Raw genomic sequence first — 16,787 nt, 5'->3', positions numbered from 1 at the left:
CATCGTTTGTGATGTCATCGTCAGTAGCGTTAAACAATAAAAGCGCACCAAATAAAGTAATATTTTAAAAATATTAAACTTAGTCAAATTATTTAAAAATTGGTCAAATCCTATGTTTTTCAGCATGCTCTTTCAGAAAAAAAAGTACTTTTAAATTTTGGAAATGACCCCATTTATTTAGGAACAAAAAAAAAAGAAAAAAAAAATACGAATTCAATCTCAATAATCAGTTTAATAATTTACTCTCACATCACTTATGTACCTGACATTTGAAAATTTAAAGCTCTATTTAATGTTTTTTTATTTTTTGTTTCACCGAATTGCACAAATTTAACTTCACGTTAAATAAACGTAAGCATGAAAAAATATTTTTAAAACGAAAACAAAATACGTTAATTATAATGGCCTTTCAACTGAACGATGGAAAATGATTTTTTTTTTCAAGTTTGATTACTTATTTATGAATTGCACTTTAGATTTCAGGTTGATTGCAGACAAAAAGAAAAGACTTATTATATTTAATGCGTAATTAAAACACTGAGTAACTGAATGCTTATTACGATAAAAGTACGCAGTAGAAAGCTGAAAATTTTAATTTTCATGAACGCAGTTTTTTGTTTTGCCATGAGATTCAATTCTTATATATTTTAAATTGGAAATTCTTTAGAAATAAATGGAATATGATACCTCTAGAAATGTTAATAAAAAACGAACAGATTAAGGAGTAAAGTTTTATATTTATTATGAATTATGTATATGGTATTAAATTGCTTATACATGAGACATTTCTTGCTCATTAAAGATTTCCATTTATTTATGAGCGTGGTAAGGGAAGATAAAAATTTGATAGTTGCGAGTTGCCAAAATGTATACATTTTTATTTGGAGTAATTAAAGAAAAAGTAACTCCTTAAAATATTTTTTTAAAAAAAAAGTCAATTATCTTTTGGTTGGTTGGTTCTATTGATTTTAATGGCGCAAGGGCCTAAACAGGCTATACTGCGCCAGTTTACTTTTTAGTGATATGGTGTGTTTCGGAGCAAAATTTTTCAAACCATCCATAATGCTCAGTTTCTTGTTTTAGACAAAGATTTCGGTAAAACATGAATAAGTTCAAATTAAATGTTCTCGATATTCCGCAATTTATTTTAATGTAAAGAAAAATCTGGGAAATAAATCAATTCGTCTTAAATTATTGCTTGCTTTTATTGTATTTCGTGAAAAAATTAGTTTAGCAAATAGTTGCGGATAAACAACTGAGATTCCTGGGAAGTTTTAGTGAGTTAATGAAAACAAATGGTGATTTATAAAAACTTTAATTTTTAAAAATAAACTGATGAAAATATTCGCGTGTCCTATTGTTGTGTTAGTGAAGGAATGTCTTACAACATCTTCTCGATTCGAAACTAAAAATTGAAAAAGTGTACCCTAGGTAATTTTGTTCAAAATTCCTTTAAAGCTTTATTGCAGCAGCCAGCCAAAAAGAGCTTTTATTGAAATAGTTTTCCTTTAATCTTGGTGTGAAAAAAAAAAGAAAAAAAGAACAAACAAATTATTAAAAAAATTATATTAATTTTAATTTTTGGCATCTTGAATTCAAATTATGATTTTCGCAATCACAAGCGTGTGTATGTATGAATGCGCGTGTGTGTTTGTGCAGGCGCATATGTGTTTTTTTGTGTAAGCGCATGTGTGTGGGTGCGTGTGTGTGTGTGTGTATGTATGCATGTGTGTGCGTGTATGTATGCATGTGTGTGCGTGTTGTGTATTCGCTGCTGTGTGTGTACGCGCGAGTGTGTGTAGGCTAGGGTGGTCACAAGGTACATGGGGAAAAACTTTTTTCAACTAATCTTTTGCGGCACCCCCCCTAAAATGTGCCAATAGACTGAAAAATGTGATTTTCAAAGTTTCAAGTCATTTTGATGATATTAACACGTGCCGCAAAGAGGCTAAAGTTACAAAAAATAGCAATTTTTAGCAAAAAATCGTAGTTTTCCATCTATAAAACCAAAACTACTCATTCTAGAAACTTCGTTTTGGTTTCATTTTATAGGAAATTTTATTTTCTTTAAGTCTAATTTCATTTAAATTCTTGTAAAAATTGATTGGACATTATTCAGGATTTTCCGAGTCAGGTCGTAGCTAATATCCTCAAAATCGCGTAAAAAGAATTAATCATTAAAAAATAAATTGTATTAGTTCTTTTAGTTAATGGTTGTAACCCCCTTATAATGCTAAGTAATCAGAGCCAAAGCAGCAATTTTATCAGAAATGTATACAGTGAAACCCCGTTACAACGAATACCGATACAACGAAATATCGATTAAACGAAAGAAATTTTCAGCCCTGATTTGATTTCCATTACGTTGCTTGAATTTCATTACTACTAAAACCTCGTTACACCTAAAAGTTCTGGTAATTCGAAGTTCGTTGTAACAGGATTTCACTGTACCATATAGTTATAATCTCTAAAGCTCAAAGCTAAAACAAACAACTGCGTGTAAAACTTTTGAAATCAGCTGTAGAGGCCATAAATACGGAACGTTGCTTTATTCCTCAGTGGTCAGAGATAAGCAATAGCTTAAAAATCCCAGTCTTGTAAGGTCTTTCGACTACCTAGAGAAATGAAAATTTACGATTCCCAGGAAAGTGATCTGTGTTCTTAGACGGGGACTTGTTAGGGCTTCTGCAGTGCAAAACTGCGTTTTGTGAGTGCAGTTGTTACAGAGAAAGTTTTTGTATTTAGCAAATCTCTACCATATTTTAGAAGTTGGTTTAAAAGAAGATTTGATTTGCGAAATAGGTACGCGTCCACTAGTCCTCAACCAGATATTTTTCAAAAATTTCAGGATGAATGGTATAGATAAGATGCAATCCAAAGCAAGTATAGAAGATTAAAAACAAAATAAGCAATCTTGGGAAAAAATTTCAAGCTTTCTTTTTGAGAAATAAAATCAGCAGCAGCCTAGGGATGACTACACTCATTCAACTTTGTCTAACTTGTTTAGGGAGCCCTTTTCCAAACAGCGTTACTTTTCGAGTACCTGACGCTATTCATCGGACCAGATGGATGACAAAGGCCATATGAGGTAGTGAGAATCAAAGGGATGTAAGTGGACTTTTTAAAGTTCTTTATAAAACGCGTTTAGAGTTTAGGTTAAACTATTTTTCCAAATCATGCTACATAACAGCCCCTACCAGAGCTACTAGTACCATCTCTTGCCACTAAGCAGAGTGAGTTTCCACTATTATTTGTTCTGATTACCTCCTAAATTTTAATTATGTCAATCACATCCCTTTGCTCCTCACTGCCTCATATACTCTTTAAAAATATATCTTTTCATGGGTCACATTTCCTTAATCGATTTAGGGACAAAAGGTATTGAAGATATTTGGTTGTTTATCATTGATATTTACGGAAAAGTATGGTTTATTTCTGCGATCCAGCTTTGGCCCCCAACCGAGATTTTTAGTTAGTAAAATCCTTGGTTCAATACTAGAGTATTTATGAAGATGATGTAGGCACATAACTACAAAAAATAATTAGCCATCTCTGTTCCTGAACTCAGAGAAAGTCGCATTTCCCTTTTTTGATGATACTTAAAAAAAAGAAAAAAAAAAAAAAGAAAGATCAAAACAAGGGAGGCTGCAAAATTAAAATCTGAGTAGGAGATAATGAAGGTAATTGTGATGATAGGGATACAAAAGCACAGCTCAATCTGAAAGAACCTTAGTTTATTGGACAAAGAAGTAGATTTTTTCATTTCTTCTCCAACTATTTAAGATATTCAATTCTTTTTTTAAAGAGATTCGAAATCGATACAAAGTTTTTAAATACTGATATTGATGAATAGTGTAGAAACCAATATTATATTAAAACTGAAAAGATAGTTAACAGTTTAAGGGTCACAGCTGAAAGAGGTGTAAAACTAATTTCTAACTAACTTGTTTCTATTACAAGTTATGTCAGAATGCAGGCACATTTTTCCACATTCATCAAAATCTACTATATCGAAGCTATCACAACTTTAATTTGTCAATGAAAAGTAATAACATAATGATGTATGTCTTTTCAGTATATGTCATTTAACAGTGTAAGTAATAAAATGCATTAGTTTTTTTTTTTCTTTTTTGTAGTTTAAACTCTTTGCTTTCTCTTCTAAACAGCTTAGTTCCTTTATTTTAAATCAGCAATTTGTTGCATTTAATTTTTAAAATACCTCCAAATGAAGCCTTTTCAATGGATAAATTAAAATTAACAAAGAGCAAATAAATGTAATTGAATATTGTAATGCTTTTAGGTCTTTGCATGAAAATTCCTTATTGATGATATCTTCCATGACCTGACCTGAAAAATGCCAAGAACCATTCTGTAACTTTTATTTAAAAAAATGCATAAAACATTTCATCACGAGAATAAAATTTCCTATAAAATGAGACCAGAACGAAGTTTCTAGGATGAAAAGTAGTGAAATTCAAGCAACGTAATGGAAATCAAATCAGGGCTGAAAATTTCTTTCGTTTAATCGATATTTCGTTGTATCGGTATTCGTTGTAACGGGGTTTCACTGTATACATTTCTGATAAAATTTCTGTTTTTGCTCTGATTACTTAGCATTGTAAGGGGGTTACAACCATTAACTAAAAGAAGTAATGCAATTTATTTTTAAATGATTAATTCTTTTTACGCGATTTTGAGGATATTAGCTACGACCTGACTCGGAAAATCCTGAATAATGTCCAATCAATTTTTACAAGAATTTAAATGAAATTAGACTTAAAGAAAATAAAATTCCCTATAAAATGAAACCGGAACGAAGTTTCTAGAATGAATAGTTTTGGTTTTAAAGAGGAAAAACTACGATTTTTTGCTAAAAATCTCTGTTTTTCGTAAATATAGCCTCTTTGCGGCACGTGTTAATATTATCGGATTAAGCTGAAACTTTGCAAATCATGTTTTCTAGTCGATTGACAAATTTTAGGGGGGTGCCGCGGAAGAAATTCGAAAATAGATTTTTTGTGACCACCCTAGTGTAGGCGTTCGTGTGTGTGTGTTTGTAGGCATATGTGCTTGTGTCTGTGTGCAGGCATGAGTGTGTGCATGTGTATGTGTGTTTGTGTGTAGGAGTGTGTGTTTCTGCCTGTGCGCAGGCATGAGTGTGGCATGAGTGTATGTGTGTGAGTATATGCGTGTAAGTGTAGGATATTGACGCAACCTGGAGACGGTTTTCGCTATAGGAGCAGCATCGTGAGGAGCCGGTCGACGAGGGTGCTGGCGGGAAAATAAAATGATAGCACATCAAAACAGTCAAATGAAAGCAATAAGGAATTGCGATTGCTCAAAAAAAAAAAAAAGAGTTTTGTGGAAATTTTTTTGTGGTGTATCATAAACCAAACAAACTGCAAGCGAAATTCCGTATATCTTGACGTTTTCATCAGGCCAGAACGCTGACAAGCACTCTGTCTTTTAATATACATTTTCAAAAATTCTATGTTCTTTTGAAAAAATTATTAAACTTATTTACTTTTTGATTATGCAGGGTATTTATAAAGTATCCCACTGATAATGAAAATGTATTTAAAAATCCTACTTATGAGTTCTCTTTTTTATTTCTGTACTTACCTCATCAAGTTCCCCCCCTCCCCCCGCTCTTCATTAAATGTTAGCAAAAAGTGTGTGGAGCTATTATTGTGGCGCTATTATCAAAAACACAAAGGGTCTCCCACCCTCCAAATCCCAAAATCCTTGGTTTTTTGCCTTGTTAAGAATACTTACATAACAATATAACAAATAAATACCCTTGTGCAGAAAATTAAAATCACGGGACGCTGGCGCGTCTTGCCCCGCCAAGGAAACCAAACGTCAGCAGCCAACAGAAGCAAATCCACCGCCAGACGAAAGAAAATAAAAGCGACGAAGAACAAGATTACACGACAGAACAAGTTGGAGTTTTTTGGGTTTTTCACCCCTCTGTATCTCAGCTCCATGAAAACCCCCCAGAGTTGATTTTTGGTACACTCAATCTCTAGTGGCTCCTGACGCCGTAAACCAAAATACAATCCCCTGGACCATCAGGGGGAAGAGGTATTAAAGTTATAAAATCGCTGTTCAAAAAAGTTTTCGCTTTCTTTGACAGGGCTACAGCCCAGAAGAAAAAGGGAATCAAGCTGAAATTTCGCACACACATTCCTTGTGCCCTACTGATGTGCCTTTTGTGCCATTTGACCCCCTCCCCTTCCCTCCTCGTTTTTACCCCCAATTTGTACCTTCCCGGGGTTCTATCACAGCCCCCCGGGGGACTACGGTAATGATTTTTTGTATACATATTCTTGGGGGGGGGGGCATTGAGTACACATACAAAAATTCAACCCCCAGGGGCCGGAGTAATTGAGTTTGAAAATCACTAATTTTCCCTAAATTCTTATGTACTCTCAGCTCATAGGGTTTGTTTATCTCTGACTACAATTGCAAGGTTAGAACAGATCTAACAGTTATTCCAAAGTTGTCTTAGGAAATGAAATTCAATCAATACTAAAACATATCCAACAGTTGCAACTAGACGTTAAATCGCGGATATCACAAATTTGCCACAGCGACTGCACATGCGCGATTGGGCTTTCTGTTTTCAGATTCTATGTTGTTTGTTTATACTTAAGCAGATAAACAAATTAATGAATGAGATTAGATTGCTGTCCTCCCCCCCCCCCCCCCCCCAAAGTTTTGCCGATACGAAATTTCCTTCCCCCTGTTTTTCAGTTTTGATATATTTATGGAGGGAAGAAATTTTAAATGTCGGCGCGAAACTGGGGTTAAACCATTATAATATTTTACGTGACAAATTATATGAAACTGTACGTATATGAATACGGCACACATAACTTTTTAATTGAAAGCGAAAAATAGCACTTTTTTATTGGTTTGCTTATTTTCTAAATTAATGGATTTTTCACAAACAACACATAATGAATTGAAAATATATGAAATACGTGTGTGGATATACGTGCTTTACAGTAATTTGTTAGCTGAAAAAACTTTGGCAATTAATTTAAGCAAGACTTTTAATGAGCTTAGTCCGCGCGCAACATGCGCATTCGCTATGGCAAATTTGGGATATCCGCGATTTGACATCGAGTAAAGTTGTATAGATCTTCTGACACATTCAAATTTCAAATATTTTATGGCTTAGTTTTTTTTTTTTTTTTTTTTTTGCTTGGTGATAACATGCGTTATTTCGTTTTTTAAATGAACTTTTAAACAAAACTATGTATTAAACAAGACAAAGACTTCTATCAAGAAAAAGATAAATCACCAAACAATTAAAATTATCCCATAAAACGTAAAATAATCCAAGATTTAAGAAAAAATGTAATTAAACAAAAAGTGAAAAGCTAGATTAAAATAGCCCTCAAGCTGTAAAACATTTAAAGAAACTTTCATGAAAATGTTGAATAATCTGTCAAATAAAGAAACTGTAATAGAATTTATTGCGAAGTTGTTAAATACTCGAAGACAATGTAATTAAAAATATATTATTTTATTATCCAAGAAGTTTTCTTTGTAACAGAGAGGATACAAGGATTGCAATGAAATTTAAACCGCCCAATTCTCGCAAGATGAACATAGAATCTTAATAGTCAGAAAATAAATTGACGTAAAATTAGGCTAGCCATTATTGTTCCTTAAAAACGCAAAACAGCGTTGCTTCAATTGAAAATTTTCTGACTTGAAGTTCTCAATTCTAAAACTACAGACAAAGTAATAATATCAATGCAAAAAGATGTGATATCTCATCAGAAACAACCCTGTTGCAAAAATTTCCCCGCCAGGAAAACCTTTAACTTTTCCGCACAAATAAGAAAACCTGCATCCTAAACCCAAAAACCCTCAGCCATAAAAAGTTATCATATCTAGTTTGCCAACCAAGTATCTGTCAAAGTATCATCCTCCCTCTTCTCCTTTTTCATCACAGCTACTTCCGTTAGAACCTCCTCCCACCTTCAACTCCTCAGAAATATGGATAGATCTTTTAAATTGTTTTTCTTGTTTGGCGGGAAGCTTTTCAAAGTGAAGTGGTTGCTTGGTGAACAAAACAATAATAATTGCAAAAAAAAAAAAAATAATTGCGTTTAATACTGAAGTATTTAATTAAAATAAATTTCTTTGTCGGGGTGGGGGGGGGAGAGATTCTATTTAAACCTTGTATTTCTGAATTGCTCTAAGAATTTAATTAACATTAATAAAACCATACATAGGTAGCATGCACGGCTTAAACCAACGGATAAATTAATAGGAATGTAATATGAACTTATCAAACCTTCAACTTCACCGTCATTTTCACTTTTTTAGGTAAAAATAAAAATAATTGCGTTTAATGCTGAACCAACGGATAAATTAATAGGAATGAAATATGAACTTATCAAACCTTCAACTTCACCTTCATTTTCACTTTTTTAGGTAAAAATAAAAATAATTGCGTTTAATACTGAACCAACGGATAAATTAATAGGAATGTAATATGAACTTATCAAACCTTCAACTTCACCTTCATGTTCACTTTTTTAGGTAAAAATAAAAATAATTGCGTTTAATACTGAAGTATTTAATTAAAATAAATTTCCTTGTCGGGGAGGGGGGTTAAGGGTAAAAACTCCATTTACTCCTTGTATTTCTAAATTGCTCTAAGAATTTATTTAGCAGTAATAAAACCATACATAGGTAGCATGCACGGCTTAAACCAATGGATAAATCAATAGGAATGTAATATAAACTTATCAAACCTTCAACTTCACGAGATAGGGAGCGTTGAGACTTAATGAGCGAAAGATCCAAACGCTTCAAATGTCACGTTGTGTACAGAGGTAATTTCTGATAAACCTGCTCTTTGATGTGTCATCTGATAATGGGTGCTCATGCTTTAACCGTGTACCCTTTGCATTCAGTTTCGCTCCAGTTTAGCTTACTGCAGATTCAAAAAAAAAAAAACAAGCTAATGTGTGCATCGCATGACTTCCTTTAACTCTAATTTAATGTCGTTTCCTCATTATTGGCAGTTTTAATGTGATTCAATAGTTTACTCTCTAAATATCACCAACAGTGGTCAAATTGAAACCAGATTAAAAAAAAAAAAATAAAAAAAATAAATTAAATTAAAAAAAAGTCGCCAAATTTGTCACCGAGTTGGCGACAAAACTTGGCGACCAAAAGACGGGCGATATATTGCCAAGTGTCCGCCAAATTATAACACCACTTGAGTTTACATCGAAATTAACAATGATCTCCCCCCCCCAAAAAAAAAGGGGCAAAAGACCCCCTTTGGAGCATCCGAATGCAACCAAAAAAGGAGGTACACAACTAGACCCCACTAGGAGTCTAAGTACCAAATTTCAACTTTCTAGGACATTCCGTTCTTGAGTTATGCGACATACATACACACACACATAGACACATACGTACATATAGACGTCACGAGAAAACTTGTTGTAATTAACTCGGTAATCGCCAAAATTGATATTTCGGGTGTCTGTACATTCCTAGGCATATATCCACATGTGGTCGGGTTGAAAAATACACTCAACATTCATTCGGGGAGAGCAAAATGGAAATTAAGGCCGATTTTTGAGTGAAAATTTTTTCGCGAATACAATACTTTCTTTTTTGTAAAAGGAAGTAAAAAAGAAGGTGCTTGTTTTTTAACTTACATTTTACTATCTAGTTTGCATATGCTATAGTGGCTACAACAATTTTATTTCAAAAAAATAAAATACAGAGATCTTACCAAGGAGCATGGTGCAGGATGTGCCACTATCCTGTGGTGGATGTGGACCTATTCCTTTCTTCTCCGTTATGATAGGTTTTCTGGAATTGTATTTTTAGAATATCCATTTCCCAATTATTCCCGAGAAACTGTTTCGAAAACCTTTCCTCTGGCATCATATAAGGTCTTCTAGAACCACCTCTTGTTGAACTACATTTTTAAAAGATTATTGTAAGAAAGTTCCTGAACCACACCATCTCCCTCAAAACTACCTGAGATGTTCTGTAAGTTACTGCACTATAGCCAGGGCTAAGGCAGAAATACTTGAAATACACCGCTAGTTCAGTCAATTCCAGTCGAGGGCTGCAGTTTCGTGCTTATTAGCACTCATCAGAAGCACGAAACTGCAGTCCTCGGCTGGAATTGACTGAGCTGGCGGTGCGTTTCATGTATTTCTGCCTTAGCCCTGGCTATAGGGCGGTAACTTACTGAATATACCTGCCTTGTCTTCAATATTCGAGTTGAACCGAACCATTGCTTCGGTCACTCGTCTGGTCAGTGCTTATTCTGTATTAGCTACCAGTTTGTTTGGCACTCTTGGCTTCCTTAAGAGGTTTTCTTCCTCCAGCTCAGTAACTCCTATGCCGGGTTGATTAGTGCTAATAAGCACGAAACTGGAGTCCTCGGCTGGAATTGACTGAGCTGGCGGTGTATTTCATGTATACCTGAGATAGTCTACAATTGCGTCTTAACGACTTATATTTTGATTAATGTCCGGGTGAAGACCTCTAAACCTCTCTCTCTCTCTCCTAACATCACTACAAATCGTTTAAAATCGTTTGAAACTTTAATTTCAAAAAGTTTCCGGGTGGAAGGTCGAATGCCATTCATTTCCTTACGTCATCAAAAATGGTCTATACTTAAGTCTTTATTAATTCAATTCCGAAACATTGCCTGTGCCGAGTCCTTCAAGGTAAACTGATCGCAGACATTGCTCTTACCTGCTACATTGTCCTTGCTTGCTGTATTGTGAAAAGTCGGTTTACTGAGATAATTTTATGTATTCGTTTGTTATTTTGTGTTAGAGGACTCTTGTTTTTCAATTTAAAAAGGATTTTTGAACATATTTTTCATATCCGAGCTTCAGTGTGAACATACAAAGCATTTGCATTTGTAATATTTCAATTTCATGCTTGGAAATCGAAACATTTAAAACATCTCGGGAACGAGAGAAAGAAATTTCCAAACTACAGGTGATGTACTTGGTGAAAGCTTATTGGAAACTAACCCCATAGGATGCGCCATGTTCTCAAAAATATTTTCCATCTGCATACATAAAGCAAAATGAAAAACGTATGTTTTCCTTGCTCGAGCATTCGGGATTGCGTACAACGCTTGTGAATGTTGAATTAAAGAAAAAAAATGTTCGCTTTAAATTTCAAAACTAGAGCAGAGAGCTGGAAATTGTTTGTTTCTTGGAACGAAAAGAAATAGCCCCCCCCCCCCCCCAATAAAAGAAAAAAAAACTAATCAGAAGTTTTGTTTTAAAAAACCGTTACACATAGGAATAGGTTTTCTGTGCTTCACATTCCACTCCATTTGAGGGCAAATGGTAAAATTAGAGTGCTATTAATTTGCACTATGCGAGACATTTATGCTTATACACAAGGGTGATTCAAAAAAAAAAAAAAAAAAAATCAACTAGAGTCCAGGACGCCCCTTATTTCTTTAGATTTACTAAAAGAATTATGTGGTAAGATTTCGCTTTTCACTGAAATTTTGAGAGGGTGCTTAATGACCCCTTAATTTAACATTAACCATAGTATAGAAAATGCCAAAAATTTAAAAACATTTAATTTTCCTAGCTGTTTTTTTTTTTTTGTCAAGAATTATTTTATTGCAATGTATATTCATATTACTAGTGTATATTATAATGTGTAGCATTCTTTTTTCAGTTCAATGTTTTTTTTGAACCTCCCTCCCCATACATATGAAGTTTGGGAGAGGGGGTTGAGCACCGTCTTTCAGTTGAAATAGGAAGATAAAATTCTTCTAGTATATTACTACTCACAAGTCTAAAAATATTGAGGGGTTTCCCTCAGTGTTATCTAGTAGAAACTTTTTTTACATGTATTTTTGAACCACCCTATTATAAAAAATTTTGAAATATAATTAATGTTTCAGTTTTTCATTCTTTTCTCTAAGATCTAATTCTTTATTTTATCACCGTGTTCATTGCATTGCTGCGAAGTTACACTCGCTCACATTCCGATGGTGTTTTAGGTTTTTTTTTTTTAAATTATTTTAAACAATCACAAAACATTTACTTGGAAGTAATACACAGAAGAAAAATAGAAAGTAGCAACAAACTTTCTGAGAACTAAACGAGCCTTTTTATAGTGAATTCTTATATTTAAACCCCAGCTTTTTCTCTTCTCGGCTCTTTTTTCTCTCTCTATCTCTCTCTCGTATTCTTTTTCCTGTTTGTATTTGGCATTTTTTGAAAAGAAAGTGTTTATGAGTTATTTTTTTTTATATCTTAACTTAAATATGATATTAAATTAATACTGTCATTTAATGTAAGAAATGTAACATGGTAATCTTAAATTAAAATTCGGGGAAAAAAACATTTTTTTTTCTTCATAAAACGTTACTTTTCACTAAAGCTTTGACACACTAGAAATTATCTAATGAAAAATGTGAAACCAATTAAAATGAACTAAACATTAGAAAGGCATGAGTCAAGATATAATGCTTAAGGTCTTAAAAAGTTTACGTTAATAAAATATATTCATTCATAAATATGTTTTTTAAAAATATACCCGTTTATGTCAAAAATAAGAGACCTTCCGCTACAGCACTGTTCTTGCCTGAAGGAAACCTCTATTTTTGTTAATCAGGTGAAAAGTACAATTAAATCTCTTTGTAATTAATGAGTTTGAAATATTCAATGCAGTGGAAAAAAAAAGTTTTAGCGAGATTTAAAGAATATAATTGCAATAATTGCAAAATTATTTTTTGAAAGGAATAATTATGCGATATTTTTGAAATAAAGATATGAATATTTCATATGACTTTATAAGTTACAAGTGATTAAAAATGGAAATAACGTTACAATGTAAGTTAGCATAATAAGGCGTTCTTTAATTTAAAATTGCATTTCGATATTTAATCAGTTGTAATAAACAACTTAAGTTTTAAAGTCAATTAGTGTTTAAAAATTGGATTTTTTTCGTCCGGATTATTTTTATTCTTCCGTCTCTTTTTCTTTGCTTCGGGGAGGGGAGGGAGAGGGAGGCGTAAATATTTTTAAAGGGAGAGAAAAGGACTTAAGTAGTGAAGATAAACTAAGGTGAAAATTAACTCAAAAAAGTATATTACTAAGCACTATTTTTCAGAAAAGACTCTAAAACGCTCTAATTTGACACTATGTTATTTCCCATTCTTTTCTTTATTTTCCTTCCATATACTTTCCTTATTATTTTACAGCTTTTTTTTCTAGTTAAAAAAGTAGCTGTCGGAGTCAATTTGAATTTGTTAAGAACTGTAATTTTGTCAAAAAAATTGTTAATTTTGATTTATTTTACATTGTTTTGAATACCGTGAATTTGAGAAGTCTGCAAGACATTTTTGTTTGCTTTAAAATCCTCGCCTTTTTAACTAATGATTATATACTGGCCAGGGGAAACATACTACTTTATTGCATTCCTTTATTTTGCAAGAAAAAAGTAACTTACAGATAAAGGTAACTCAAAAACTTGCAAAACACTTATCAGTCATTTATTACATTAATTTCGAATATGATTCTAAGGGCGTTTTTACTGTTTTTTTTTCTTTACGGATAAAATAAATTGCAAAAATGTGTTTTAATCAAAGCACTGAGCAGTTATTTTAAGTGTCCAAAAAGCCCAAAAAAAAAAAAAAAAAAAAGAAATCTGCTTCGAATCCTGAAAAATAAAATAATAAATAGAAACCTACATTTTCATTTATACGAAAAATAAAAAAATAAAAGAACTTTTGAATAAGATAAAATACTTTGCATTATTTAGAAATTGATGTACAAACTGTTTATTCTATTGAATAAGTAATATATTTAGTTTCGTAGGGTTTTTCTTTTAAAGTAAAAGTAATAAGGTTTGATATTTAGATGCTTCAGATGGTTTTATTTATGTATAAGAGCTCTAATGTTTATATAAACGGAGTTTCACTTAGTTTGTACATTCAATTTATTGAATTACATTAGTTCTATATTTCAATTAGCAATCTTAATCTTTCCTCACACTTGTGCTTAAAACAATTAAAACAACAGTTGCAAGAACGTAGATAAAGAACAACTTGGAAATTAATTGCGATGTTTACTACTGTTACTGTGTTTCACAAAGGTATTTATTCATTCCACATAGTTTATCTAGTCTTATTTGAAAGCTTAAGAAAGAAAAATGTGATGAACGAATATTTACTTAAACGAGTATTAAGTAACTGATAAGCGATGTTCTAGTAATTACTAAAGAATACTTAACTTAAAATACTTATAAGTTTGAAACTTTCAGCTAAAACTTTCTCCATGCCAGATAAACATTGATTTATTTTCTAAAAAGAATCATTATTTTTCGGCCACAATAGTAGCGTTATCAATATTATTATTAATAATAATATTAATAATACTAACATTATTATTATTGAATATAGTATGTATAAATATAGTATAAAATGTATTTATTCATTCCGTATAGTTTATCTAGACGGGTTATTTGAAAGCTTAAGAAAGAAAAATGTGATGAATAAATATTTACCTAAACAAGTATTAAGTAACTGATAAGCGATGTTCTAGTAATTACTAAAAAATACTTAACTCAAAAATACTTATAAGTTTGAAACTTTCAGCTAAAACTTTCTCCATGCCAGATAAACATTGATTTATTTCCTAAGAAGAATCATTATTTTTCGGCTACAATAGTAGCGTTATAGCTGTAAAAGACAATAGCTACGTTTCCCCAATACTGAAGTATTAATATATTCCTATCTTTCTCGGTTTTGGCAAAAGCATAAGTTTAAAACATCGTTTTCCCGTTCTGTAAGGCCTTTAATAAAAGAGAAGCGCCCCCTAGGTTCTCAAACTCATCTTAGCCGACAAAAGCTGTTGCATTCGATTCGCGGACAGCCCGTGGAACGGTTATTCGAATCTGCTCTGAAGTGAAGAGTTTGTCGCTCATGCTTATTTATTCATGTGACTACTTTCACAGACGATAAATTAATTATGATGTGAACAGAAATTGCACAAATTAAGCATCCGATAATTTGTTTTTATTAAACTAATTTAAATTTGTTTGTTATAGACCAAAAGAAGTAATAAATTCCAGAAAATATTCCGAGTGAAAACTTTTCCCGCAATGCTGACACTTTTATACTGCATCTTAATTTACGAATTCTCAAAGCCAAAAATAGAACGAAATTTTACGTGGATATAAAATAAGAAACCGAGCTCTTTATATATTTCTCGTAAAAAAAGATGGGTTGTCAAAGTACTAAAACTGCTTCTAGCAAAAAGGAAGGTGAACCTCATAACGGCGAGGCGGTTGCGACAGAAAACGTGAAAGCCATCATTTTAGATGAAAATGACTCTAAAGAACTGACACAAAAGCAAAAAGAACTGGTCATGGACACTTGGAAGCAGTTGGTAGCGAATATATCCAACGTCGGGGTTATAACATTTATGAAGTAAGTCGAAAACTTTTTATTCACCATTAAACTTTTTATGGGCTGTTCGGCGTCTTAATGGCTGTTTAAAATTGGGTAACAGCTCTAAGGATTTAAAACTCAAAAGAGGAAGGGACTTGTAAAATTAAGTATTTATGCTCTGATTTAAAATCCCGCCTCATAATTCTTGGGTTTTGTTATATAATTTAATGATGCTCATTTATTGCTTTTGAACTGCCTTATTACAAATGTCAAGGTTAAAAAAATGTTACTCTTATTTTCTTCTTTGGGAAGAAAAATATTAACAGCTCAATTTTGAATGTTTTGCGTTAAAAGCGCAGCTAGAATCTTTTTTTTTTTTGCTAAACACCAAAACAAATGAATTTTCGTAAAGGTTGATAGTAATCTCTTAATTTGTTATATTTTGTAAGCTATTCATGCTTTAAAAATACTTTAAATTCAACCGCTTAAACTTTTTTATAAGTTTCTCAAAAAGAGTTTATCTTCACGTGTGGTATATTTAAAAGAAACATACCAAAAAGCACATCAATTACAGTCATTTCTCAGATATTTTATTTTTCATGAAATAGTTTGTACATGGTATAGTTTTATAGCTAATATTTTACATGATTGTTATTTTAAATAAGAATTACATTTTAATAAGTCCTATTAATGAAATGGTACGCTGACTGAGTTCTGGAAGAACTTTTCCTTCTCGGTCTCCCTCTATTTTAATTTTGGCAAGCGTTGCTGCATCAAAATTTGACTCTAATTTAATACATTCACAGGAGAAGGGGGGGGGGCATTTTAAGAGAATTAAAAATTCCTGAATATTGAAAATTTGTAATGTGCAACCGATTATTTAATATGAGCGAGTAAGAATGGAAGCAAATTCAAGCCTTTAGGTTAAAGCTTAATAACCTGTTTATAAATTGATATATCAGTGACAGAGTAGTTTGTTTTTTCAGGAAAACAAATCAAAAATCTTTATGAGCGTTTTAAGAGTAAAAAGGAATCCTTCAATCTGATAAGTTTCATTCTTGTTTTGAAAATTAAAAAAATATATATTTGATTTTTTACTAAACAGTTAAGTGAATCCGCAATGATTTAAGTAGTTTCTTTTTAAAAGTTGATTTTGAGACTTTGAAAAATTTAGATAGCACGAACATTTATCTTTCTGATACTGCAATAATAACAATAGTAATAATAATAATCGATGAATCATTGCGAAAGCTAAAAGAAATTTAATGAACTCAAATGCACTGCTTTCAGTTTAAATTTACTATCATATTTTAAGTCATATCATTTTCTTGTATCTAATGAAGAGTTAAGACTC

General features: G+C 32.2%; 1 protein-coding gene across 1 annotated transcript in view; it reads left to right on the top strand.

Annotated features, from left to right (window-relative positions):
• Positions 1–14,913: 14,913 nt before the first annotated feature.
• The window catches only part of LOC129222419 (globin D, coelomic-like), a 110,877-nt gene continuing 109,003 nt past the window's right edge, over positions 14,914–16,787 (top strand). The window contains exon 1 of the mRNA XM_054856931.1: positions 14,914–15,472. Within this exon, the coding sequence (XP_054712906.1) occupies positions 15,264–15,472 (209 nt within the window). The 5' untranslated portion in view covers positions 14,914–15,263. The remainder of the gene's footprint in view (positions 15,473–16,787) is intronic.

This window comes from Uloborus diversus, chromosome 5, assembly GCF_026930045.1.
Source record: "Uloborus diversus isolate 005 chromosome 5, Udiv.v.3.1, whole genome shotgun sequence".
NCBI lineage: Eukaryota > Metazoa > Arthropoda > Arachnida > Araneae > Uloboridae > Uloborus > Uloborus diversus.
Note: the sequence above shows the minus strand (reverse complement) of the source record. Positions and strands in the feature narration are given on the sequence as shown.